Source organism: Chiloscyllium punctatum, chromosome 20, assembly GCF_047496795.1.
Source record: "Chiloscyllium punctatum isolate Juve2018m chromosome 20, sChiPun1.3, whole genome shotgun sequence".
NCBI lineage: Eukaryota > Metazoa > Chordata > Chondrichthyes > Orectolobiformes > Hemiscylliidae > Chiloscyllium > Chiloscyllium punctatum.
The window spans coordinates 10602556-10629498 of record NC_092758.1 but is presented as its reverse complement, the minus strand read 5'-3'; the positions used below and the strand labels follow the sequence as shown (position 1 = coordinate 10629498).

Sequence of the window (26943 nt, the reverse complement as noted above, 5' to 3'; positions counted from 1 at the left end):
CCTTTTCCACCAATCCTCGCCACCCTCTCCTCCTTGACCTATCACCTTCATCCCCTCCCCCACTCACCCATTGTACTCTATGCTACTTTCTCCCCATCCCCACCCTCCTCTAGCTTATCTCTCCACGCTTCAGGCTCACTGCCTTTATTCCTGATGAAGGGCTTTTGCCTGAAACGTCGATTTCACTGCCCCTCGGATGCTGCCTGAACTGCTGTGCTCTTCCAGCACCACTAATCCAGAATCTGGTTTCCAGCATCTGCAGTCATTGTTTTTACCTCAAATAATGAGCAGTCAGTTCCTTCTCTGCAGAGGTTCAGAGTTGGTAAACTCTGTGTTAGATCTCGGGAATGTGTGACCACTGTCCCTAACAAGGCAGCAGACCATTTGTAAGCCATTTTCAGAAAGTTTATTGAGTTTGCTAAGAAGCAGCAGTTTATGTATAATGCATTATTTAATTGGACAAAGCAAGGAAATAAATGATTTGTCACAGAGAAGAATGCTTTATTATCTTGAAGCTGTTCTGTCGAACCGTTTCAGAGTGATGAAGTATTTGTCCCTGATGTCGCTCAGTCTTTAGCAATAGTCTTCGATAGTAACAATCTTTGATTCTCCCCTGGGCTAATGTAGGGGAACTCCTGGTCTTCTCCCAAGAAGGAGGGGACTCCTTCCTCTGGATCCGTGCACTCCCTGTGTCTCATTCATGTCCCACCTCCCCTTGTTAATAAATCATATTTTGGGGGACTGCCCATCTACACTGCGTCATAGAGGGGTAATACAGCACAGAAACAGGTCCTTCAGTTCAACTCATCCATGCTGACCAAGATTCCCAATCGATTCTAGTCCCGCTTGTCTGCGTTTGGCCCAACCAACCAGCTGACTCCCTTTTGCCAATGTCCAGTACAGCCACTCATGGTGCCAGGATGACCATCTGTCTTCATCTGAGGATTAGTTTAGCATTCTTTCTAAGAACAATGGCTTTTTAAATTTCCCGAACAATATCCCGGATAACAGGGCAAACATGGCGCCAACATTGTTACACCAATGCAGCATCAAGACTTCAGTGCCTCACACGACCTTTCCTTTTGTTTAGATTTGTTAGAAATATTGTAAAGCCGGTTACGGGCACATGATGACTGTTACCCAGAGACCCAGTTAATGTTCCGGGGATCTGGGTTCGAATCCCACCATGGCAGATGGTGGAGTTTGAATTCTTAAAACAAAATCTAGAATTCAGAGTCTAGTGATGACCAGGAATCCATTGTCAATTGTCAGAAAAAATGCGTCTGGTTCACTAATGTCCTTTAGGGAAGGAAACTGCCATCCTTACCTGGTCTGGCCTACATGTGACTCCAGACCCACAGCAATGTGGTTGACTCTTAATTGCCCTCTGGGTAACTAGGGATTGGCAATAAATGCTGTACTAGCCAGTAACACTCTCATCCCATGAATGAATAAAAAAACTGCTGTAGGAGTAGCCATCCCAACTCTGTCGACTAATCTCTCATTAGAGACAGACAGAGAGAGAGAGAGGGGACTGCTGGTGAGTCTGAGCACCACCACAGCTCAGGGCAAAGGGCGAGATTGAGAAGGTGGAATCTTCAAGGTGACCTCAGCTGGTGCAAGAACTGACCCGTTGTGAATCCACTGTCCCACCCACTGAGCTGAACACTCGCTCGCCACCCCATTAATAACACTTAAATGAAATCTCATGCTACACAGTAAATACTAAGATAATTCAGCTTTAGCGGGACCCCAATTTCCAACACCAGCTTCAAAACTAGAACAAAAGAAAATAAATCAGGAAGGTTCATAATAAAATGTCAACTCGTTGCACACAACACCAAAGCAAGGCTCTCCTAAATTATTGCACAGTCTATTTATTTTCTGTAAACCCTTGACCAAGTGATTGAGGTGATGGGTGAACACGTCTCATTGGAAACACTGGTGTTTCTTGAGGTTTCTCTGTTTATGTGAAATCGAGATCACTTCATGATATGGCACAATATTTGTCTCTCTTTTCCTGAACAGAGGATCCTTCGGTGACTTAACCTAAGGTGGAAGGTCACTGCCTGAATTTGAAGATAGCAGGTGATAGGACAAGATAAAGCAGATGGCTAAAGGGTCTCCTCATCAAGCCCACTAACCTTCCAAACCTGGGGTTTGAAATTCTTCAAGGTAAGTAGGGCTGAGGAAAGTACGAGGGTGAAGACCTCACTATCCTGTACATCAGCATGTCATCCTCGTTCTCACTTTCTTGCTCTGGTACTTCACTGAATGTCTCCCTTGGCCTATCACATAGACGTCGAGCTGGTAGGTTGTCCCAGGCTCCAGACCCTCAACACGTTCCGTCATCACTGCCTTCTGAGGGTTTGAGCCGCTGAAATATTGGCAGCTCACTTTCTCCGACTTGCTCCGTGTTGTTGGATCGAGGCAATGGTTTTGCAGCTCGCTAGGGTTCTCCCGGTCTGTGACCCGCTTCCTGTACACACAGTATTTGTTTGGCTCCCGCGTGGCGAGCCAGGCGACAGTTAAAGACGAGCAGCTCCGCAGTCGGTCGAAGACTTTGAGTCGGGTGTCTCGGGGCAGGCTGGGGAAGGGCTGTTTGTCACGGTGAGTGGTCACGTGAACTTTCAGTAAGGTCCGGCCTGTTTTGTCGGCTTTGAGACGGAGCTGGTACCTGGCTTTAGGCTTGCCGACGAATTGGAAATGTTTCACTCCCTCCACATGCTGGTTTGCCACTAACCTTCGGTTCTGCCTAATTTGGACATGGACCGGCTGGTAACAGGAATGAAGGGAGACAGTGACCGCGTGGTGAGAGGACGCTGGTCTGTACTGTAAGGTTCTGGAAGCACCTGGTTTGATGGGAATCTCCATCACTCGACCACCTTTCAGCTCCAACACATTGTGTTTTACCTCATCTTTGGTCTTCACAAACGTCCCGATGTAGGCCGCACTGATGTTGGTCAGCAGATTCACAATGAAGACATCTACATAATACTGGGTGCTGGGCCTGAGCTGGGACACAGTAAAGACATGTTTGGTCCCAGTGCAGGTTTTCTGAATTTCTCCCTGGCGACCGGCTGAGAACGTAGTGGACTGAGCACTAAAGGTTGGGCGATTGACCATAGCATTGAGGCGCAGAGACTCTGGCATCCCCCGGTCCATATCAGGCCACCACACTCTTTTGGAATGAGTGCTTTCTCTGAGTTTAGCTTCAACAGCACAAAGGCTTTTGTAATTGTGCTCCCGATTGATGACCACACAGTACTGAGCAGGTTGCTGTAAGTGGGAGATAGTTGGACTTGGCTTCCACACCAGGGACATGCTGGTGTGCCGTACAAAAGTCACGCCCAGCCTCGGGTCGCTGGGTAGTTTGGGGTACGCTTGATCAGATCCAGGGGTGGCTGTGGCGTAGATGTTGAAAATGGTGTCCCTCTCGATGGACACCAACTCCAGGCTGTAGATACCAGCCGGACTTTCGGCAGCAGCATAAGATTCAACATCATTACCTCGATAGGAAAACAATTCCACACTTTCTCCACTGACAGGAGGCTGGGGATCCATCTGTAAGTGAAGATGCTCGGACTCACCTGTTCACAAAAGAAGGATTGAGGTTAAAAGAATGTTAATTCGGGGTCAGTTTTTGTGAATCTTGTTTCTGAGTTTGGGGTTCAAAATCCAAGTTCCAGATTAAAGACAAAAATCCAAGCAAACATCACAGTGCAGTACTGAGGGAATGCCGCTCAGTCAAAGGGTCAGTACTGAGGGAATGCCGCTCAGTCAGAGGGGCAGTGCTGAGGGAGTGCTGCACTGTCGGAGGGTCAGTACTGAGGGAGTGCTGCACTGTCGGAGGGGCAGTATTGAGGGAGTGCTGCACTGTCGGAGGGGCAGTACTGAGGGAGTGCTGCACTATCAGAGGGTCAGTACTGAGGGACAGCTGCACTGTCCGAGGATCAGTGCTGAGAGAGTGCTGCATTGTCAGAGGTTCTATCATTTGGATGAGATGTTAAATCAAAGACCATTGAGCTCTCTAAGTATTCCCCTGACGGTATTTTAAAGAAAGCCAAGTGTTCTCTCCTTAGGACCTTCAGTTACGTAAATCGATTGAAGAAGCTCAAACTGTTTATTTAATGAAGAGAAGTCTGTGAGGAACTTTAAAAGGGGGGTCAAAACCTGGACTGAATCAATTGGGAGAAACTGTTCGCACTCAGCAATGGTACCAAGTTTGAATCGGCTGTCAGAGGCAGCTCAATAAATAAAGATTAGAGAATAGAGTTTGGGGTTGACAGATATATTCTGCCAAGCAGTTATTTATTGGGATTAAACTTGGAAATTGGTTAAAAACAGACTTGTTGCTAAGACCTTTCACCTTACACTCATTAGGACAAGTGCAAAAATCCCAAAGATTCCAAATAATCACAACAATTCAGAAAGCAGGGGAGAGGGTGCAGAGGGACCCATTCTGTGTGGATAAAAGGAATGTGTTCAAACCTTGCATCTATTCTGAATTTCCCAGGAGTATAGGAAACCCATTGCTTTCTCTATTGTAATGTTTCGGCCAACTGGACTTTGCCAACAAATCATCACCTTTGCTCCCTCTGGTATAAAAAGTGGGACTTGTCTGAAATTTGGCATTCTTGTGTTTGTCCTGATGAGTGCAGCTTGAGATGCATTGATAGCATGTCTCTCTTTTCAATTACAGTCAGTTCTGCTATAGAGCGTATTTCTTTAACACGATTGAAGAATTTAGACCAATATTTGTAGAACTTGAACTTTCCTTATCTGTACTAGTTATCACATGATTCTGGTGCAATCGTTTACATGATGCTGCTATTATTTGATTTTATTAAAACGCGAAATTGCGTGAGAACTGGACTATGGTGTTATATCGGAACGACTGCGTATTCTTTCAAACTTGAGGCCATGGTGTCTAATCACAACCCCCTTATTGGAATCGGTGCCCTTGTAATCAGTCCCAGCCTTCTCTGTGTGAATGTTGTCCAATCACTCATTCAAATTTGGTGGATGGTTAGGTAATAGAAACTCCTGTCTGAAGTAGTATTGTCAGATAGGTATATAGGAACAGGATCGAGGGTGAGTTAGGAACAGAGGAACAGGAGTCGGCCATTTCGCCCCTTGAGCCTGCCCCACCATCCAATGAGATCATGACTGATCAGTGGCCTACCTCCATATACCTGCCTTTGGCCCAGGCTCCTTCACGCTTCCCCTTAACAAAAGTGTATCTATCTCAGATTTAAAATGAACAACTGATTCATCATCCTCTGGAAGACAGTTCCAAACCGTTCCCACCCTTTGTGTGTGGAAGTGCTTGCTAACATCTCTCCTCTACGGTCTGGCCCCAATTCTCACACTGTGCTCCCTAGTTCTAGAATTTCAAGTCAACATGAATTTTTTATTTTTATCTAGCGTATCTTTTGCTATTAATACATTGAAGTCTTCACTCCTTAATGTTCTATATTCTGGAGAAAACAGATCTAATTTGTATAATCTTTCTCATAACGTAACCCCTCCAAGGCCCGTATACCCTTCCTGAGGTCTCGTGCCCTGGACTGCCCACAGTACTCTAAGGTTGGGAGTGGGGGGGGTGGGGGTTCTAACCAGGATTTTGTACAACTGCAGCATAACTTCTACATCCTAGTACTCAGTGATGGTGATCATTAAACTATTCTCGATTGTTAAAGACAACCCATCTGCACAGATCTGGAGAAATCCTTACCTGGTCTCCAGGCCCACAGTGGGTGTGGGTTGACTATTAACTGCTCTCTGAAACGGCCTGTCAAGCCACTCAGTTTAAGAGCAATTGAGGATGGGCAACAAATTCCAGATAAGACAGAAGTTCACCTGCCTCTCCTCCAACCTAGTTTACTGCATCAGGTGCTCCCGAAGTGGTCTTCTCTACATCGGGGAGAATAAATGTAAACTCAAGGTATGGTTCACCAAGCATTCAACTGGGGCCAACTGGACCCCACAGTTACCACCCATTTTAATTCCCTTTCCCACTCCCTTTCTGACATGATCATCTTTGGCATCCTCCATTGCCACAAGGAACCAAATTGCAAATTGGAAGAACAACATCTCACCTTCCGCCTGGGTGGCCTACAGCTCAGAGGACTCAACATTGAGTTCTCCAATTTCAAATAACCTCCCTTCCTATCCCCCTCGACCTCCTCCCACCTCCCTTCCACGGCTCCCTGCCACCAACTGGATTCATCCCTCACATTGACCAACCAGGTCATACCTTCTACCTGTCTTCACCTGTCCCCACCTCACCCCCTGCCCCCACCCACCCTCTTTATCTGCAGCTCCCCTTACCCCCACCCCAGCTCTGAAGAAGGGTTACACCTGAAACGTTGACTTCTCCAGCTCCTGATGTTGTCTGGCTTGTTGTGTTCTCCCAGCCTCCGGCCTGTCGACCTCGGATTTCAGCATCAGCAGTTATTTTGTCTCCAAACAATGCCCGTGCCACATTCAGATGAAAATATAAAAGCATTACATTTGAAATTTCAATTAAAGTTTGCTAAAAAAAATCAGCAAAGCCTAAGTTGAAACACAAACGTTGGGAATTATAGAGTCATAGAGATGTACAGTGTGGAAACAGACCCTTCGGTCCATCTCATTGATACGGCCAGATATCCTAAATTGAATTAGTCCCATTTGCCAGCATTTGGCCCACGTCCCTCTAAACCCTTCCTATTTTAGTGGGAATAGCAGCAGAAATGGAGAAGCTGGGGATATTTGTCGACGTTAATAGGAGATTTAATGAAGCAGTTCAAAATGACGAAACATTTTGAGGGAGCAAATTGGGAGAAAATGCTGTTCCAGTAAAGAGGCCCGGTAACTAAGGAGTCAGAGTTAAACCTGAGACAGAAGGGAAATGAGGGAGACTTTGCCACATAGAGCCTTCTTTCCGTGAGAGCTACACAACCTGAAAGGCAGGGACCAGGTTCTATTGAAGTTGGACATTGACTCAAAGGAAACTAGTTTTGCTGGGTATAGGACTAACTTGAAGGCCTGCCTTTTACTCCCTGTCAGCATGTGGGCTGGTTGGGCCAGCACTGATTGCCTGTGAGTCCCCAGCTCCCCTTGAGAAGGTGGTGGTGAGCTGTCCTCTTGAACTGCTGCAGTCCATTTGATGCAGATGGTCCCACAATGCCCTGAGGGAGGGAATTCCAGGATTTTGACCCAGCGACACTGTGAGAGTTAGAAGCTCCATGTTCACGTCCCACCCTGGGTTCTCTGACCATGAAAGGAGTATGGTTGAAGGGTTTGATTGTCACTGTTAAATCCTTCCAGTGTCTCCAGTGGCAAGGAATAAGAGTAGGAGAGGCTTCGGGTCAACCACCCTAGAGAGGGCAAAGGCAAACTCTGCAGCACCTTGTCCACAAGCATGCGCCAATCCAAGGAACGTCCAGGTCCCAACCCTTGGAAATGTGGACAAGAGAAGAGATGGACAGATACCAACAAGAACCTAGAGGAGGCCACTCTGCCCTTCAATCCTGTTCCACCATTCAATAAGATCATAGCTGTTCTGATTTCAACCTCAATTCATCATTTCTGCTTTTCTCAATAATCCTTCATCCCTCTGAGCAAACTAATGGACAGTTTCTTTCAAAGAGATGTCACAGGTCAGTTGGGCTGAATGGTCTTACTCTATACTGTAAAACTCTATGATTCAAAATCACTGGTGTGGGGCTTGAACTTTCTGACTCAGGGAAAAGTGATCACAAAAAAGAAAATTTGAAATTGCCTGCACGCTACTCCCCAGTCTTTCCACTGCTAAATATTGCCTTAAATCAGATAGAAATACAGATATTTCACCAGGACTTACAATATCTGCATCAATCACCATTTCACTCTTTGCTGGAACAAGCCTGATAATACTTACTTTTCATAACTAATGCACCTTGACACCTCTATTGGAATCAAGCCATGAATGATTGGACTTACAAATAACACTTTGCAGGTGTGTTTGTGTTACCTGGTTGCCATAGTGTTCATACTGACGTTGTAAATCATGCCTGGATTATGGTGTCTCTGCTACTTAGTGTCTCCTCTGGGTTCTGAATCCAAACCTTAGATCTCACTGAGTGATTTCACCTCGGGGAGGTTCCAATTCAATGGGACTTCAAACATTAAAGACTTGTCAAGCCATTAATCAAAACCAGTTTGTAAAACATCCACAAAGTGAAATTTGGATGAGCTTGAGATCATAATATTAGAGCAGAGGACCATAGGTTTTGTGTTCATCAGTGCCTTACTCTCTCCTCTTTGAAGTCAGTTTGAGAATCTCACTCTTTCAGCTTTGATACGGGCACAAAGTATTAATTTATTTCCTTATTGGGGCATTCTTCACAGATTGCATATTGGGTACCTTGAGCAGCTTGAGGTACTGATGTAGAACACAGAACAGGGAAAGGTTCTAGGGTGTTTTCTCAATCACTGTGGCTTACACACAAATAGAAACTTTCAGAAAGATATTAGGAAAACAATCAGCTTTTTGGAATTGGTACAAAGTAAACACGGACAGCTGAGTTTTATCAACTTTTCAGCTTCTAACACAAGCTCTCTGCTTCACATGATGTTTATTCACTCAATTAGCATAAAAATGACACTCACTCCCAGTTTCACTCACTCCCAGTGTCACTCACTCCCAGTGTCACTCACTCCCAGTTTCACTCACTCCCAGTGACACAATGTCTCCCAGTGAGACTCGCTCCCCGTGACCATCACTCCCTGTGACACTCGCTCCCAGTGACACACTGAGTGACACTCACTCCCAGTTCTGAGATAAAATATATGCACATTTGGAAAGACAGGATTTGATTAGAAGAGGTCAGCATGGCTTTGTGCATGGGAGACCATGCCTCACAAATTTATAAGAGTCCTTTGATGAAGTGACCAGGAAGGTTGACGAGGGCAGGGTGGTAGACGCAGTCCATATTGATTTCAGGAAGGCTTTTGATAAGGTTCCACACTATAGGCTGCTCTGGAAGGTTAGATTGCATGGAATCCAAGGCGAGCTCGCAAATTGGATACACAATTGGCTTGATGGTAGGAAGCAGAGGGTATTAGTGGAAGCTAGCTGGACTGGAGGCCTGTGACTAGTGGAGTGCCTCAGGGGTCGGTGCTGGGCCCATTGCTGTTTGTTATCTACATCAATAACTTGGATGAGAATGTACAAGGCATGATTAGTAAGTTTGTAGATGACACCAAAATATGCGGTATCATGGACAGTGAGGAAGGTTATCAGTAATTGCAGCAGGACCTTGGCCAGCTGGGGAAGTCGGCCGAGAAATGGCAAATGGAGTTTAATATAGATGAGTGTGATGTCTTGCATTTTGGAAAGTCAAATCAAGGCAGGAGTTTCATGGTGAATGGTCGGATTTTAAGAGTGTAGTGGAACAGAAGACCTTGGAGTCCAGGTGCACAGTTCTCTGAAAGTGGAGTCCCAGGTAGACAGGGCAGTGAAGAAGGCTTTTGACACATTGGCCTTCATCAGTCAGGGCATTGAGTATAGAAGTTGGGAAGTTATGTTGCAGTTATACAGGATATTGGTGAGGCTACACTTGGAGTATTGTGTTCAGCTTTGGTCCCCTTTGTTGTAGGAAGGATGTTACTAAACTGGAAAGAGTGTAGAAGAAATTTACAAGGATGTTGCCAGGACTCAAGCATCTGAGTTTTAGGGAGAGGTTGGACAAACTAGGACTTTTTTTCTTTAGAGCGTAGGAGACTGAGGGGTAATTTATAGAAGTACATAAGATCATGAGAGGCATGGATAGGGTGAATGCACTCATCTTTTCCCCAGGATTGTGGAATCAAGGACAAAAGGGCATCAGTTTAAGGTGAGAGGGGAAAGAATAAAAGGGAACCTGAGGGGCAACTTTTTTACACAGAGGGTGGTACGCATATGGAATGAGCTGTCTGCAGAAATGGTTGATGCGGGTACATTAAAAACATTTAAAAGGCTTTTGGAAAAATGCACAGATAGGAAAGGTTTCGAAGGATATGGGCCAAATGCAGGGAAATGGGGTTAACACGGATGGACATTTTGGTCAGTATGGACCAGTTTGTGCCAAAGGGCCTGTCTCTGTGCTGATTCTATAACTCTGTGACTGTATGACTCATTCCCAGCGACACTCACTCCCAGTGACACTCAATCCTAGTGTCCCTCACTCCCAGTTTCACTCACTCCCAGTCTCACTCAATCCCAGGTTCACTCAATCCAACTGGCGCTCCATCCCAGTGGCATTCAGGGGATGTGGTGGTGTAGTCACTGGGCTATGAAATTTCAAATCCAGGGCTAATGTTCAGGGGACATGGGTTCAAGTCCTACTGTTGTAGGTGGTGCAGTTTGAATTCATGAAACCATCACAGTACTGTAAAACCCCATCTGGTTCATTAATGCAGTTTAGCGACGAAACTCTGCCGTCCTAACTTGGACTGACCTACAAGTGACTCCACAACAACGTGTTGACTCTTAGCAGCCCTTTGGGCAATTAGGGATGGACAATAAACACTGAACTAGACAGTGACACACTCAGCCTATGAATGAAGGAAAGAAAGATAGTGAGACGAAATTTAACTGGCTTGGGATGTTCCCTCACCTGATCCCTCTCCGCAGGGTTGGTCTGGAAGTACTTGAAGAGCAAGGGTCCATTGTAAAGGGGCTTCACATGGTGTGACTGTCACTGTGACAGGAGAGATGTCCTCCTCCACTATGAAATAATATCTTCACAGAACAAAACAGCATTAAACAGGGAAAGGAAAGTTAGTACAGTCAGCAATCAGAGTGTACTCAAATAAACCCTGAGCTTGGATACAGTATTAGCAATCATGGTTTTACATTTACAATCTGTTCAATTCACACACAACGGCTCTGAATGGTAAGCAGAGGGAGGGAGGTCTTAGAGGAGACTGAGAGCAGGCACTAGGAGAGAAAGCGAGGCAAGTTATGAATGTACAAATGAATGGCTCTGAAAGGGTTAATACTGCAGAGTGCATTAAGCTCCACCCAAACTGATGCCATCAGGGCTTGGGTGAAGAAAGGCTGAACTGCTCTCGAAGGAGACATTCCAACCATCTTGAAGTCTTCATTGTCTTAGTAAGAATGCCAACCGTACTATTGTAACTTGTCCAGAATGCTATTGTGCAATAAACGACATCATTTTTATGACAAGAGTTTTATCGTACTAAATGCTGGGGATCAGAGCGGGTCAGCATTCATGGAGAGAGAGAGAGAGAGTGAGTGAGCTAACATTTTGATTCTGGATGACTGGGTTCGGTTAGCTCCTGGTTTTCCTCTCCCCCTCAAGACCAAGCAGGCCCGGTGACAACGAAGAGGGATGGTAGTAGCTATCAATTAAACCATATGTCAGGCAGCGGTTGTCATACAATCTGGTGGCAGCAGTGTCGCTTGGAATCCAATTTTGTTGCACCGAATGAATCCCAACGCAGCCTGAAGAAATTTCCAGTTGCAGGTGAAGACATCCATGTCCATCTCAGATTCCGAGGTATCCCCAACACCTGATGGAGAGGGAGGACCCACGGGTTCGGGAACAATCAGAAAGGCTGTCGAGGAGCTGGGCATGTTTGCTCCCGAATCGTTTGTGAGTTTGCAGCTTTCATACGGTCCACGTGCCTCTCCAGAACCATCAGACCGACACGAACGTTCTACATCACAGGACCTGACCTTGCATCATCCATCCCTCTTCCCCATTCCCCGGACCATTCTTGTGGTTCCTACACCAAACTTCATCCCTGAAGTTAACTATCTCTCCCCAATTTGGGGGAGTCTTGTAACCGGCATCGACACTCCTGATTCCATTTCACCCTTCCCTAGCTCTGGGAAGATCAGATTTAACCTGGTGTGGAGTCTTCTCCCCATTAGCAACTCTGCTGGAGCTGTCCGTGTAGTTACATGAGGACTGGTCCTATAATCAAACAGGAACCGGGACAGTTTGGTATCTTGTAAGGCTGTAGGCTGTTTCTTTAAGCCTGCTTTCAAAGTTTGGACTGCTCTTTCTGCCGGACCGTTGGATGATGGATGGTGTGGAGCTGGTCCTATTATGAATACCTTTTGACTTTAGGAAATACTCAGATTTCCTGCTGGTAAACGATGGCCCGTTATCTGTAACCAACATTTCCAGGAGTCTGTGTATTGGGAAAGATGCTCACAGGTTTTCTACTGTCATCCTCGTGTTTGACAAATGAGCTCTATGCATGTCCAACCACTTTAAGTGGGTGGCCATAATGACTAAGAACATTGAGCCCATGAAAGGACCTACAAAGTCAATGTATGACCGAGTCCAGGGTTTACCCGGTCATTCCCACAAATGTGGAGGAATTGCTGGCAGTAATCTTTGCTCCACCAATGCAGCTATGCCTGCATCCAGTCCTGGTCACCAGACATAACCTCTTGCCAACATCTTTATTTTGGAAACCCCTGCATGACCCTGGTGGAGTTTAGCCAGTATCTGGTGAGGACCTTTGCTCGGGACAATCACTTTTGCTCCCCATAAAAATATGTCGTACTCAACTGTGATCTGGTCTGTCTGAGTCCGAAAAGGCTTCAGTTCTGGTTGTGATGGCCCTTTGGTTTCCCCATCACCACAGTTTGGCCAGGACTGGATCCTTCTGTGTCCAAAGTTTGATATTATCATTTGTCACTGGAAGAGTGTGAAGAAATTTTAAAACCATTAGAAACTCTTCCAGAGGTGGTACCTTTGGTGGTGTATCTCATAGTGGGAGGCAGCTCAATGAATCCTCATTTGCTACTTGGCTTTCTGGATGGTATTCCAATTTGCAAGTTAATGTGTACTCAGTATTAGAGCCCACCTCTGAATTCAGCCTGAAGCTATGGGCAGCACTGCCTGAAGGTGAGTGTCACTATATTCTAGGTCATATACCGAGATTGATAACAGACCTTACAGCCAACAACAATGGCACAGGGAGAGTATGTCTCAAGATTAAAGTTGAACGACAAGCAACTCTGCAACATAAAGGGTGTTAGGGAATAGAAAAAGTATACATTCTCACAGTCAAGAATGCTCACTCTTGAACATGTGTGTGTGTGTGTGTCTCTGACCTTAACCTTATTGCAATGCCTGAAGGAGCTTAAATAGTTAAAATGTTCAATGGTGTCAAGCCATCCAAAGAAACATCAGTCAGGCAAGGAGCAGCGATTTATAGATCCACATGTTGAGGAAATGTTAGTTATTGAACCAAAAGTTGTTGAGCAACTGGTCAAAGGACAAACCTGGAGAAGATTAAACTGTGCTTCCTGGATTCATGGTGGAATCAATAAGAAAGAAAGAATCCATCCAGATTACTTCTGTTGGCAGGAGAGAGTTGTTTCTTATGGCCAACAGATTAGATACACAGGGTTGGCAGAAATGTTTTCCACTTTGATCAGCGCTGAATGATGACAAAAGTCAGCAAGGTTTGTGAGAGGTCACCAATATAATGGGCAGTGAGACCAACTTATACTCGCTGAGGAATCTTTAGCAGGAGTTATTCAGACAGTGACACAGCCTGGCGAACAAAATGTGAGCACAGATTTGAATGAGGATGACAGAAGCATTTAAATTCTTTATTTTTCAAGGAAAAATTGTAAGTGCCAATACCAGAGATTAGGCAACAATTCTCAAGTGGCATTACTGAAGAAATATATAGTCAGCTCCTCCAATAAATTAACCACAGAGGTGGGGTAGCTATGGTTAACTCCCTGTCGAACTCGGACCCTAGTCACAAGACCATACAATATAGGAGCAGAAGGAGACCATTCAGCCCATTGAGTCTGTTCTGCTGTTCAGGAGATCATGGCTGATCTGATCACCCTCAACTCTACTTTCTTGCCTTCTCCCATGACACTTGGATACCTCACTGATTAAAATCCTACCATGGCTTGCTTTTAATTAATATCCCAGCCTGGAAAGTCCTCTGTGGTAAAGAATCCCACAGATTCACTACCCTCTGAGAGGAGAATTTCCTCCTCGTTCCTGTGTTGAATGTGTGACTCCCCAGATGATGCCCTCTGCTCAGTACCAGTATGATGGACTAAATGGTCTCCTTGTGTGCTATGTAATTCTACATGGCCTGATTCAATTGGATTCAATCACAGGTTATACACTGACCAGCCCACCAATCCCCAGTGACAATTCAGCCTCTTTGTTACCTCCTTGGGATATCTCTCATGAGAAACCCAGCAATTTCAGTTCCATCTGGGATGGCAGGCAGGTCCTGGGATGGAAGCCGACTGAAAAGAGATTGCACAAGATTCGGGTCCCTCCCGGGTAGCTTCTGTGCTGTGCAGGTGAGGCAGAGAAACAGTGTGCAGAGGATATCCCTGTAGGTTAGTGCCAGCATGTTCCTCTTCATCTTCACCTCTGGATGCTCAATCAGTCACCAAACCACCTCTTCAGTACCTTTCCTGTGAAGTTATAGGCACATGTTTCATCAATGAATTGGCTCCTGCTTTGTTGAGGCAAAGATGAATTTAAGATTCTCACTCTCCCGTTCAAATCCCTCCCTGGTGTCATCTCCCTGTTCCTCTAATCCCATCTGGTCCCACAGCCCTCCAAGATCACTTTGCTTCACCTCATTTGGACTTGAATGTTCCCAGTTTTAATCACTCCGCCATTGGATAGCTATACCTTCAGCTTCCTGCATGGAACCTAAATCCTGTCCCTAAACATTTCCCACTCTCAATTTTTGTTTTAAGAGCTATTTCTATGACCAACCATTGTTATCATCGAATCCCTACAGTGCAGAAAGAGACCATTTGGCCCACTGAGTCCACACCAAACTTCTGAACAGCATCCCACCCAGACTTAGCCCCCCAGCCTATCCCTGTAACCCCACATTTCCCATGGCTAACCCATATAGCCTGCACATCCCTGGACACTTTGGGCAATCTAGCATGGCCAATCCACCTAACCTGTACATCTTTGTACTGTGGGAAGAAACCCACACAGACAGATACCCAAGACTGGAATGAACGCAGGTCCCTGGCACTGTGAAGCAGCAAGTGCTTACCACTGAGCCACCATGCCCCCGCCCATTGTTATTTTGAATAAGTACATCACTCAAGGAAACAATAGAGTCATAGAAATGTACAGCACGGAAACAGATCCTTCAGTCCAACTCGTCCGTGCTGACCAGATATCCTAACCTAATCTAGTCCCATTTGCCAGCACGTAGCACATATCCCTCTAAACTCTTCCTGTTCATATACCTATCCAGATGCCTTTTAAATGTTGCAATTATACCAGCCTCCACCACTTCCTCTGGCAGCTCATTCCATACACGTACCACCCTCCCTGTGAAAAAGTTGCCCCTTTATATCTTTATATTTTTCTCTACTCATCCTAAACCTATGCCCTCTAATCTGGACTCCCCACCCCAGGGAAAAGACTTTGTCTATTTATCCTATCCATGCCCCTCATAATTTTATAAACCTCTATAAGGTCACCCCTCAGCCTCTGATGCTCCAGGGAAAATGCCCCCAGTCTACTCAGCCTCTCCCTATAGTTCAAGGCTTTCAAACCTGGCGACGTACTTGTAAATCTTTTCTGAACCCTTTCAAGTTTCACAACATCCTTCCAATAGGAAGGAGACCAGAATTGCACACAATACTCCAAAAGTGGCCTAATCAATGTCCTGTATAGTTGCAACATGACCTCCCAACTCCTATACTCAATGCCCTGACCAATAAAGGCAAGCATATCAAATACCTTCTTTTATGTATTTATTTTCCTGCATTCACATTACCACAGAGTCATATATTTTAATTCCTGAGTCCCTGTATTCCAATTCCCTTTAATGTCTACTGACCATGAATCTAGTGTTCTGTTGCTCATTGTTTGATTCTGTGTGTCTGTTACCTGTGGACTATTTACTAAATATGATTGGTTATGCCTGGCTGCAATCACTTAAAGATTCATTTATATTGCATTTCATGATGCCCAGAACTCTCAAAGTGCTTTTCAGCCATCTCAGTGTTTTTAAAGTGACCCACAACGAATATAGGAAGCACTGTCGTGAATTTGCACTGAGCAAGCTCCCACAACAATAATGTGATTGGAGATCAGCTCATCAGGTTCTTTTTGATGTTGAGTGAGACATGAATGTTAACTAGGACACAACTCCTCTGTGGTTCTTCACAATAATGACATGGGGTCTTTTCCACCTACCTGTTGGGACCTCAGTTTGATATTTCACAGGAGAGTGCTCTCCCACCAATAGTTAGCAAGAACATCACAAAAACCAACTATCTCGTCATTGTGATATTGCCATTGGTAGCAGAGGGCTGTGCACAAATTGACTGCCAGTGTCGCCTGTTTCACAACAGTGACTACACTTTAAATCACTTCACTGAAATTCACCAAGGATCATAAGAGGACTTGAGCAGAGGATTAGTGAAATCTTGCTTCATCAATTGCATAGGGGCTTCATAAGACTGTACCTGGAGTACTGTGTGCAGTTTTGGTTTCCTTAATTGGGGAAAGATATTACCATAGAGGGAGCGCAACAGATTTATTCCTGGGGTAGTGGGACTGTCATAGAGTCATATAGCACAGAAACAGACCCTTCGGTCCAACCAGTCCGTGCCGACATAATCCCAAACTAAACTAGTCCCACCTGCCTGCTCCTGGCCCATATCCCTCCAAACCTTTCCTCTACATGTACCTATCCAAACATCTTTTCCACATCCACCACTTCCTCAAGAAGCTTATTCCATATGTGAACACCCTCTGTGTAAAAACAAGATCCCTTATGTCTCTCTCCTCTCACATTAAAAAATGTGCCCCCTATTCTTGAAATCCCCCATCCTAGGGAAAAAACAACTATCATTGGAGAGATTGGGCAAACTGGATCCATGGAAATTTGAAGAATGAGGGGTAATCGCATTGAAATTTACAGAATTCTTAAAAGGCTAGTCAGATTAGATGCAGATTAGATGTTTCGTGTGGTTGTGCAGTCAGGAACCGGGGTGCCATTTATAAATTACGTGGAAACCACTTTGATCTGAGAGGTTTATTTTCCCTTTCAAAGATTGTGAACCTTTAGAATTCTCCACCACGTAATAACATGGAAGCTCAGTCTTTGAGTAATGTTTAAGGTACAGATTGATAGATTTCCAATTACCAAAGGGTTATAGGGATACAGTGGGTAAAAGATACTGACGTTTTCAATCGGCCATGGTCATATTGAATGACAGCTGACAGTGACATACTCCTGTTCCTGGGTTCCTAAGAGACTTTCCAGTCAGTTAGCATTTGCCTTTGAATCAGCAAGTTGTGAGTTCATAGCACCATCACAGGAAAATGGGCATGGATTCCAGGCAGATATTCCTGTGCAATCCTTGGGGACACAGAGATGCTTCCTTTCAAGTGAGATGTTAAGCTGTGATCCTGACTCCGATCTCAGTGGAACCAGGAAGATCCCATTACTGTATCGAAGAAGAAAAGATGAATTCTTGCCAAGTGTCCTGGCTAGTGTAATCCTTCAAACAACGTCCCCTGAAACAGATTATCTGATCATTTTCACATTGCTGGTTGTGGGAGTGTCTCAGTGCACATATTAGCTCCTCCATTTCCCTTGTGCGTGAATCACAAAAAACTAGCATCTAAGTTCAGTGGGTGAAAGCACAGGGAATGCTGGCTTTTACTTCAAAGAGAAAAATAGAACAGACAAGAACATAGGGGCATTTCAACCACATTACTGCGGATCTGAGATCACACCAGACTAATGCCATTTACAAGTTCGCTGATGACACCACCATTGTCGGTTGAATATCAGGTGGCAACGAAACAGGCTACAGACGGGAAGTGGAAGACCTGGAAAAAGAACAACCTAGCTCTCAATGCTGGCAAATTATTGACTTTCAGCGGGATGTTACTCATGCCCCCCCCCTACACATTAACAGCACAGAGGTGGAACGAGTGGAGAGTGTCAAGCTCCTGGGAGTGGTCATCCACAACAAGCTTTCTTGGACTCTTCATGTGGACATTCTGGTTACAAAGGTCCAACAATGTCTCTTCTTCCTCAGGCAGCTGAGAAAATTTGGCGTTATGGAGAATACCCCTGCCAACTTTTATAGGTGCGCCATCGAGGGCATTATGTCTGGATGTGTCACTACCTCCGATGGCAACTGTACCATTCAAGATCGGAGACGGTTACAGAGAGTGATGAACTTGTCCCAGACAATCACAAAGGCCAACCTCCCATCTAGAGAATCCATCTACCAGGCCCACTGTCAAGGAAAGGCCGCCAGTATTCTCAAAGATCCATCCCGCCCTGGCAATGTTTTTCTACAACCTCTACCATCGGGGCGAAGGTACAGAAACCTGAACACACGCACCAGCCAGTTTCAAAACAGTTTCTACCCAACTGTTGAGGTAAAAACAATGGCTGCAGATGCTGGAAAGCAAATACTGGATTACTGGTGCTGGAAGAGCACAGCAGTTCAGGCAGCATCCAACGAGCAGCGAAATCGACGTTTCGCTGATGAAGGGCTTTTGCCCGAAACGTCGATTTCGCTGCTCGTTGGATGCTGCCTGATTTGCTGTGCTCTTCCAGCACCACTAATCCAGTATCTACCCAACTGTTGTTAGAATACCGAATGGACTCACAAACCCTTAACACTCGCCTGTCCCTGTGTTTTGTTTTTGCCACTGTTTACCTATTATTTACTATCTATGCTACTTAACTCTGTGATCTGCCTGTATTGCTCACAAGACAAAGCTTTTCACTGTGCCTCGGTACACGTGACAATAAATTCAATTCAATTCTGGGATCACATGTCAGCCAGAAACAGATTCCTTTCTGTAAGAGACACTCGTGAACCAGACGGGACTTTTCAACAATTGTTACATGCTCACCAATAGGCCAGATCTTTGGTGAATTTAAATATCACTATCTACCATGGCATTTGAACCCACTGCCTCAGAACAATTCTCTAGAATTGAGAAGGTTAAGAGGTTGACCTGATCAGGTCTTCAAGACATTAACAGGAAACAACGGGGCAGATAAAGATCAACTATTTTTGAAGAGGTAACAAGTAGGTTAGACCATGGAAACCCAGTGGATGTGGTCTATCTAGACTTTCAAAAGGCCTTTGATAAGGTGCCACACGGGAGGCTGCTGAGCAAGGTGAGGGCCCATGGTGTTCGAGGTGAGCTGCTGGGATGGATTGAGGATTGGCTGTCTAACAGAAGGCAGAGAGTTGGGATAAAAGGTTCTTTTTCAGAATGGCAGCCAGTGACGAGCGGTGTCCCGCAGGGTTCGGTGCTGGAGCCACAGCTGTTCGCATTATATATTAATGATTTGGATGAGGGAACCGGGGGCATTCTAGCGAAGTTTGCCGATGATACGAAGTTAGGTGGACAGGCAGGTAGTACTGAGGAAGTGGGGAGGCTACAGAAGGATCTAGACAGGTTGGGAGAGTGGTCCAGGAAATGGCTGATGGAATTTAACGTGAGCAAGTGCGAGGTCTTGCACTTTGGCAAAAAGAATAAAAGCATGGACTACTTTCTAAATGGTGAGAAAATTAATAAAGCCAAAGCACAAAGGGATCTGGGAGTGCTAGTCGAGGATTCTCTAAAGGTAAACATGCAGGTTGAGTCTGTGATTAAGAAAGCGAATGCAATGTTGTCTCTTATCTCAAGAGGGTTGGAATATAAAAGCAGAGATGTACTACTAAGACTTTATAAAGCTCTGGTTAGGCCCCATTTGGAGTACTGTGTCCAGTTTTGGTCCCCACACCACAGGAAGGACATACTGGCACTGGAACGTGTCCAGCGGAGATTCACACGGATGATCCCTGGAATGACAGGTCTAGCATATGAGGAACGGCTGAGGATACTGGGATTGTATTCGTTGGAGTTTAGAAGATTGAGGGGAGACTTAATAGAGATGTACAAAATAATACATGGCTTGGAAAAGGTGGATGCTAGGAAATTGTTTCCATTAGACGAGGAGACTAGGACCCGTGGACACAGCCTTAGAATTAGAGGGGGTCATTTCAGAACAGAAATGCGGAGACATTTCTTCAGCCAGAGAGTGGTGGGCCTGTGGAATTCATTGCCACGGAGTGCAGTGGAAGCCAGGACGCTAAATGTCTTCAAGGCCGAGATTGATAGATTCTTGTTGTCTAGAGGAATTAAGGGCTACGGGGAGAACGCTGGTAAGTGGAGCTGAAATGCGCATCAGCCATGATTGAATGGCGGAGTGGACTCGATGGGCCAAATGGCCTTACTTCCACTCCTATGTCTTATGGTCTTATTCCCGTTGATTGGGAATTCTAGAGCAAGGGGCACAGTCTGAGAATTAGGGCCAGATTGTTCAGGAGAGATGCAAGGAAGCACTTCCACACACAAAGGATGGGAGAGATTTGGAATTCTCTTCCACAAATGCTGGATCAGTTGTTAATTTTAAATCTGAGATAGTTACATTTTTGTTAAGTGAAGGTACATATAGGCCAAAGGCAGGTATATGGAGTTAGGCCACAGATCAGCCATGATCTCACTGAATGGTGGAATAGGTTCGAGGGGCTGAATGGCCTACCCCTGTTCCTATGATAAGCTGATGTGTTGGATTACTAGCACATTGACGTTGCCGCTACAGCACCACCTGATACCTCTACCCCAAGGGCTGCAGAGAGTGATAAATGTGTCACCTTTTCCAGAGCAATTAGGGACAGGCAATGCATGCTGGTCTAGCCAGTAATGCCCACATCCTTTCAATAAGACAAAAAAAAGGCACAAATTACTGTGTCACCGGGAAACAAGTTGATTGAAGTTAGGGCCTCAGTTCAACATCTTACCTGAAAGGCAGCTCCTCTGTGTCCCCAAGGGCTGCACAAGCTGGCCTTTATCTGACGGAGGGGCTAGTACACCAAACCGCAGATGTGAAGGGCCTTGGTCACAGCCCATCTACAGTAACAACAATGAGATCTGAGCTGGAAGGAAATACAGGCCTCAGAGGGTGGGCAGTGCAGAATGTTACTGGAGCTGAAAGGGTTAACTCATCAGGTTTGCTTGCAGAGATTCAGGCTTGTGTTCCTCTGAGCTGAGGAGGCTGAGCAAAAATCTGGTTGAGATGTTTACAATGATAAAAGGATATGATAGGATGGAATTGATCAATTGTTCCCTCTGCTGGGCACGATTTGAAATGATCTGGTACAACTCCAAATGGAGCACAACTTTGGAGTGCAGTGAGAAAACAGGCTTTCACCTAAAGGCTAAGGAAATGTTTTATTCACTCGTGGGACAAGGGTGTCACTGGCTGGGCCAGCATTTTATTGCCCGCCCCTAGTTGCCCCTTGAGACGGTGTGGCTGAGCTGTCTTCTTGAGCTGCTGCAGTCCATGTGCTGTAGGTTGACCCACCATGACTTTAGGGAGGGAATTCCAGGATTTTGACCCAGCAACACTGAAGAAACAGCAACATTTTTCCAAGACCGGATGAAATGCTAAACCTAATGAGATACTGGGGCCCATCGCCGGTTGAAATGTTCAAACTGAGATCGATTTTTATTGGGTTGGAAGGGAAAGGAGTTGAGGTACAGCTCAGTAATGATCTAAATAGGTTCTGTATGCTGAAGGTATTAAGGGTTGAGATGGTACAGTCCCAGATAAAATGGAACAGAATCGAGGGGCTGAATGGTCACTGCTGTTTCAGTACTCATCCCAAAAACTCTCAAGTTCTAAACTTTCAACTCAGGCTGATCCCTCTCTCCCAGTCCAATATCCGATCCCTCTCTCCCAGTCCAGTACCCAGTCAGTCTGATCCCAGTCTAGCATCTGGTTAGTCCAATCCCTCTCTCCCAATCCTGAATCTGGTCAGTCTGCTCCCTTTCTCCCTGTCCAATATTAAATCATTCCAATCCTCTTTCACAGCCCAATGTCCAGTCAGTCCAATCCCTTTCTCCTAGTCCAATATCCAATCCCTCTCTCTCCCAGTCCAATAGCCAGTAAATCCAATACCTCTCCCTGTCCAATATTAAATCATTCTAATCCTCTCTCCCAGACCAATATTAGGTCTGGCCAAACCCCCCTTTCCAGTCCAAAATCCAATCTCTCTGTGTCAGTCCAATATCCAGTCGGTCCAATTCCCCTCTCCCAGTCCAATATCCAGTCTGTCCAAATCCAATCATACTGCTCCCCAGACACCCCCTCCCTCCCAATCCAGTATCGGATCAGTCCAATCCCAGTCTAGTTTCAGATTAATGCGCTCCTTTTATATCTGTGTGATATCCAGTCAGTCCGATCTCTCTCCCAATTTTATATCCAGTCAGCCCAATCTCTCCCCCAGTGTAATATCCAGTCAGTCCGATCTCTCTCCCAGTGTAATATCCAGTCAGTCTGATCCCTCTCCCAGTGTAATACCCAGTCAGCCGATCTCTTTCCCAGTGTAATACCCAGTCAGCCCAATCTCTCCCCCAGTGTAATATCCAGTCAGTCCGATCTCTCTCCCAGTGTAATATCCAGTCAGTCTGATCCCTCTCCCAGTGTAATACCCAGTCAGCCGATCTCTTTCCCAGTGTAATATCCTGTCAGTCCGATCTCTCTCCCAGTGTAATATCCAGTCAATCCGATCTCTCCCAGTGTAATACCCAGTCAGTCCGATCTCTCTCCCAACGTAATATCCAGTCAGTCCGATCTCTCTCCCAGTGTAATATCCAGTCAGTCCGATCCCTCTCCCAGTGTAATATCCAGTCAATCCGATCTCTCCCAGTGTAATGTCCAGTCAGTCCGATCTCTCTCCCAGTGTAATATCCAGTCAGTCCGATCCCTCTCCCAGTGTAATATCCAGTCAGTCCGATCTCTCCCAGTGTAATATCCTGTCAGTCCGATCTCTCTCCCGATTTTATATCGTCAGTCTGATCTCTCCCCCAGTGTAATATCCAGTCAGTCAGATCTCTCCCAGTGTAATATCCTGTCAGTCCGATCTCTCTCCCAGTGTAATATCCAGTCAGTCCGATCCCTCCCCCAGTGTAATATCCTGTCAGTCCGATCTCTCTCCCAGCGTAATATCCAGTCAGTCCGATCTCTCTCCCAGTGTAATATCCAGTCAGTCTGATCCCTCTCCCAGTGTAATACCCAGTCAGCCGATCTCTTTCCCAGTGTAATACCCGGTCAGTCTGATCTCTTTCCCAGTGTAATATCCAGTCAGTCCGATCTCTCCCAGTGTAATATCCTGTCAGTCCGATCCCTCTCCCAGTGTAATATCCAGTCAGTCCGATCCCTCTCCCAGTGTAATACCCAGTCAGTCCGATCTCTTTCCCAGTGTAATACCTGGTCAGTCTGATCTCTTTCCCAGTGTAATATCCAGTCAGTCCGATCTCTCCCAGTGTAATATCCTGTCAGTCCGATCCCTCTCCCAGTGTAATATCCAGTCAGTCCGAACCCTCTCCCAGTGTAATACCCAGTCAGTCCGATCTCACTCCCAGTGTAATATCCAGTCAGTCTGATCCCTCTCCCAGTGTAATATCCTGTCAGTCCGATCTCTCTCCCAGTGTAATATCCAGTCAGTCCGATCCCTCCCCCAGTGTAATATCCAGTCAGTCCGATCGCTCCCCAGTGTAATATCCAGTCAGTCCGATCCCTCTCCCAGTGTAATATCCAGTCAGTCCGATCTCTCTCCCAATTTTATATCGTCAGTCTGATCTCTCCCCCAGTGTAATATCCAGTCAGTCTGATCTCTCTCCTAGTGAAATATCTAGTCAGTCCGATCCCTCTCCCAGTGTAATATCCAGTTAGTCCGATCTCTCCCAGTGTAATATCCAGTCAGTCCGATCCCTCTCCCAGTGTAATATCCAGTCAGTCCGATCCCTCTCCCAGTGTAATATCCAGTCAGTCCGATCTCTCTCCCAGTGTAATATCCAGTCAGTCCGATCCCTCTCCCAGTGTAATACCCTGTCAGTCCGATCTCTCTCCCAGTGTAATATCCAGTCAGTCCGATCTCACTCCCAGTGTAATATCCAGTCAGTCCGATCCCTCTCCCAGTGTAATATCCAGTCAGTCCGATCCCTCTCCCAGTGTAATACCCGGTCAGTCTGATCTCTTTCCCAGTGTAATATCCAGTCAGTCCGATCTCTCCCAGTGTAATATCCTGTCAGTCCGATCCCTCTCCCAGTGTAATACCCAGTCAGTCCGATCTCTTTCCCAGTGTAATATCCAGTCAGTCCGATCCCTCTCCCAGTGTAATACCCAGTCAGTCCGATCTCTTTCCCAGTGTAATATCCAGTCAGTCCGATCTCTCCCAGTGTAATATCCAGTCAGTCCAATCCCTCTCCCAGTGTAATATCCAGTCAGTCCGATCCCTCTCCCAGTGTAATACCCAGTCAGTCCAATCCCTCTCCCAGTGTAATATCCAGTCAGTCCGATCTCTCCCAGTGTAATATCCTGTCAGTCCGATCTCTCTCCCAGTGTAATATCCAGTCAGTCCGATCCCTCTCCCAGTGTAATATCCAGTCAGTCCGATCTCTCCCAGTGTAATATCCTGTCAGTCCGATCTCTCTCCCAGTGTATATCCAGTCAGTCCGATCCCTCTCCCAGTGTAATATCCAGTCAGTCCGATCGCTCCCCAGTGTAATATCCAATCAGTCCGATCCCTCTCCCAGTGTAATATCCAGTTAGTCCGATCTCTCTCCCAATTTTATATCGTCAGTGTGATCTCTCCCCCAGTGTAATATCCAGTCAGTCTGATCCCTCTCTCAGTGTAATATCCAGTTAGTCCGATCTCACCCAGTGTAATATCCAGTCAGTCCGATCCCTCTCCCAGTGTAATATCCAGTCAGTCCGAACCCTCTCCCAGTGTAATATCCAGTCAGTCCGATCTCACTCCCAGTGTAATATCCAGTCAGTCCGATCCCTCCCCCAGTGTAATATCCAGTCAGTCCGATCACTCTCCCAGTGTAATATCCAGTCAGTCCGATCCCTCTCCCAGTGTAATATCCAGTCAGTCCGATCCCTCTCCCAGTGTAATACCAAGTCAGTCCGATCCCTCTCCCAGTGTAATATCCAGTCAGTCCGATCTCACTCCCAGTGTAATATCCAGTCAGTCCGATCCCTCCCCCAGTGTAATATCCAGTCAGTCCGATCCCTCTCCCAGTGTAATATCCAGTCAGTCCGATCCCTCTCCCAGTGTAATATCCAGTCAGTCCGATCCCACTCCCAGTGTAATATCCAGTCAGTCCAATCCCTCTCCCAGTGTAATATCCAGTCAGTCCGATCTCACTCCTAGTGTAATATCCAGTCAGTCCGATCCCTCTCCCAATGTAATATCCAGTCAGTCCGAACTCTCTCCCAGTGTAATATCCAGTCAGTACGATCCCTCTCCCAGTGTAATATCCTGTCAGTCCGATTGCTCTCCCAGTGTCATCCCCAGTCAGTCCGATCTCTCTCCCAGTGTAATATCCAGTCAGTCTGATCCCCCTCTTAGTGTAATATCCAGTCAGTCCGAACCCTCTCCCAGTGTAATATCCAGTCAGTCCAATCCCTCACCCAACGTAATATCCAGTCAGTCCGATCTCTCTCCCAGTGTAATACCCAGTCAGTCCGATCACTCTCCCAGTGTAATATCCAGTCAGTCCGATGTCTCTCCCAGTGTAATACCCAGTCAGTCCGATCTCTCCCAGTGTAATATCCTGTCAGTCCGATCCCTCTCCCAGTGTAATATCCAGTCAGTCCGATCCCTCTCCCCGTGTAATATCCAGTCAGTCCGATCCCTCTCCCAGTGTAATACCCAGTCAGTCCGATCTCTTTCCCAGTGTAATATCCAGTCAGTCCGATCTCTCCCAGTGTAATATCCAGTCAGTCCGATCCCTCTCCCAGTGTAATATCCAGTCAGTCCGATCCCTCTCCCAGTGTAATATCCAGTCAGTCCGATCTCTTTCCCAGTGTAATATCCTGTCAGTCCGATCTCTCTCCCAGTGTAATATCCAGTCAGTCCGATCCCTCTCCCAGTGTAATATCCAGTCAGTCCGATCTCTCCCAGTGTAATATCCTGTCAGTCCGATCTCTCTCCCAGTGTATATCCAGTCAGTCCAATCCCTCTCCCAGTGTAATATCCAGTCAGTCCGATCGCTCCCCAGTGTAATATCCAGTTAGTCCGATCCCTCTCCCAATTTTATATCGTCAGTGTGATCTCTCCCCCAGTGTAATATCCAGTCAGTCTGATCCCTCTCTCAGTGTAATATCCAGTTAGTCCGATCTCACCCAGTGTAATATCCTGTCAGTCCGATCCCTCTCCCAGTGTAATATCCAGTCAGTCCGAACCCTCTCCCAGTGTAATATCCAGTCAGTCCGATCTCACTCCCAGTGTAATATCCAGTCAGTCCGATCCCTCCCCCAGTGTAATATCCAGTCAGTCCGATCCCTCTCCCAGTGTAATATCCAGTCAGTCCGATCCCTCTCCCAGTGTAATACCCAGTCAGTCCGATCCCTCTCCCTGTGTAATAATCAGTCAGTCCGATCTCACTCCCAGTGTAATATCCAGTCAGTCCGATCCCTCCCCCAGTGTAATATCCAGTCAGTCCGATCACTCTCCCAGTGTAATATCCAGTCAGTCCGATCCCTCTCCCAGTGTAATATCCAGTCAGTCCGATCCCTCTCCCAGTGTAATATCCAGTCAGTCCGATCCCACTCCCAGTGTAATATCCAGTCAGTCCGATCCCACTCCCAGTGTAATATCCAGTCAGTCCGATCCCTCTCCCAGTGTAATATCCAGTCAGTCCGATCTCACTCCCAGTGTAATATCCAGTCAGTCCGATCCCTCTCCCAGTGTAATATCCAGTCAATCCGAACTCTCTCCCAGTGTAATATCCAGTCAGTACGATCCCTCTCCCAGTGTAATATCCTGTCAGTCCGATTGCTCTCCCAGTGTCATCCCCAGTCAGTCCGATCTCTCTCCCAGTGTAA

At 46.2% G+C, this 26943-nt stretch overlaps 1 protein-coding gene across 3 annotated transcripts in view; it reads right to left on the bottom strand.

The window, feature by feature from the left end:
• Nucleotides 1-448: 448 nt before the first annotated feature.
• The window catches only part of LOC140491875 (protein NDNF-like), a 43330-nt gene continuing 16835 nt past the window's right edge, over nucleotides 449-26943 (bottom strand). For all 3 annotated transcript variants that reach the window (XM_072590303.1, XM_072590305.1, XM_072590306.1), the window contains 3 exons: nucleotides 14195-14449; nucleotides 10626-10750; nucleotides 449-3590 (listed from right to left, as the gene is read on the bottom strand). In XM_072590303.1, coding sequence (XP_072446404.1) covers nucleotides 2227-3590; nucleotides 10626-10750; nucleotides 14195-14397 — 1692 coding nt within the window. In that variant the 5' untranslated portion in view covers nucleotides 14398-14449 and the 3' untranslated portion in view covers nucleotides 449-2226. The remainder of the gene's footprint in view (nucleotides 3591-10625; nucleotides 10751-14194; nucleotides 14450-26943) is intronic.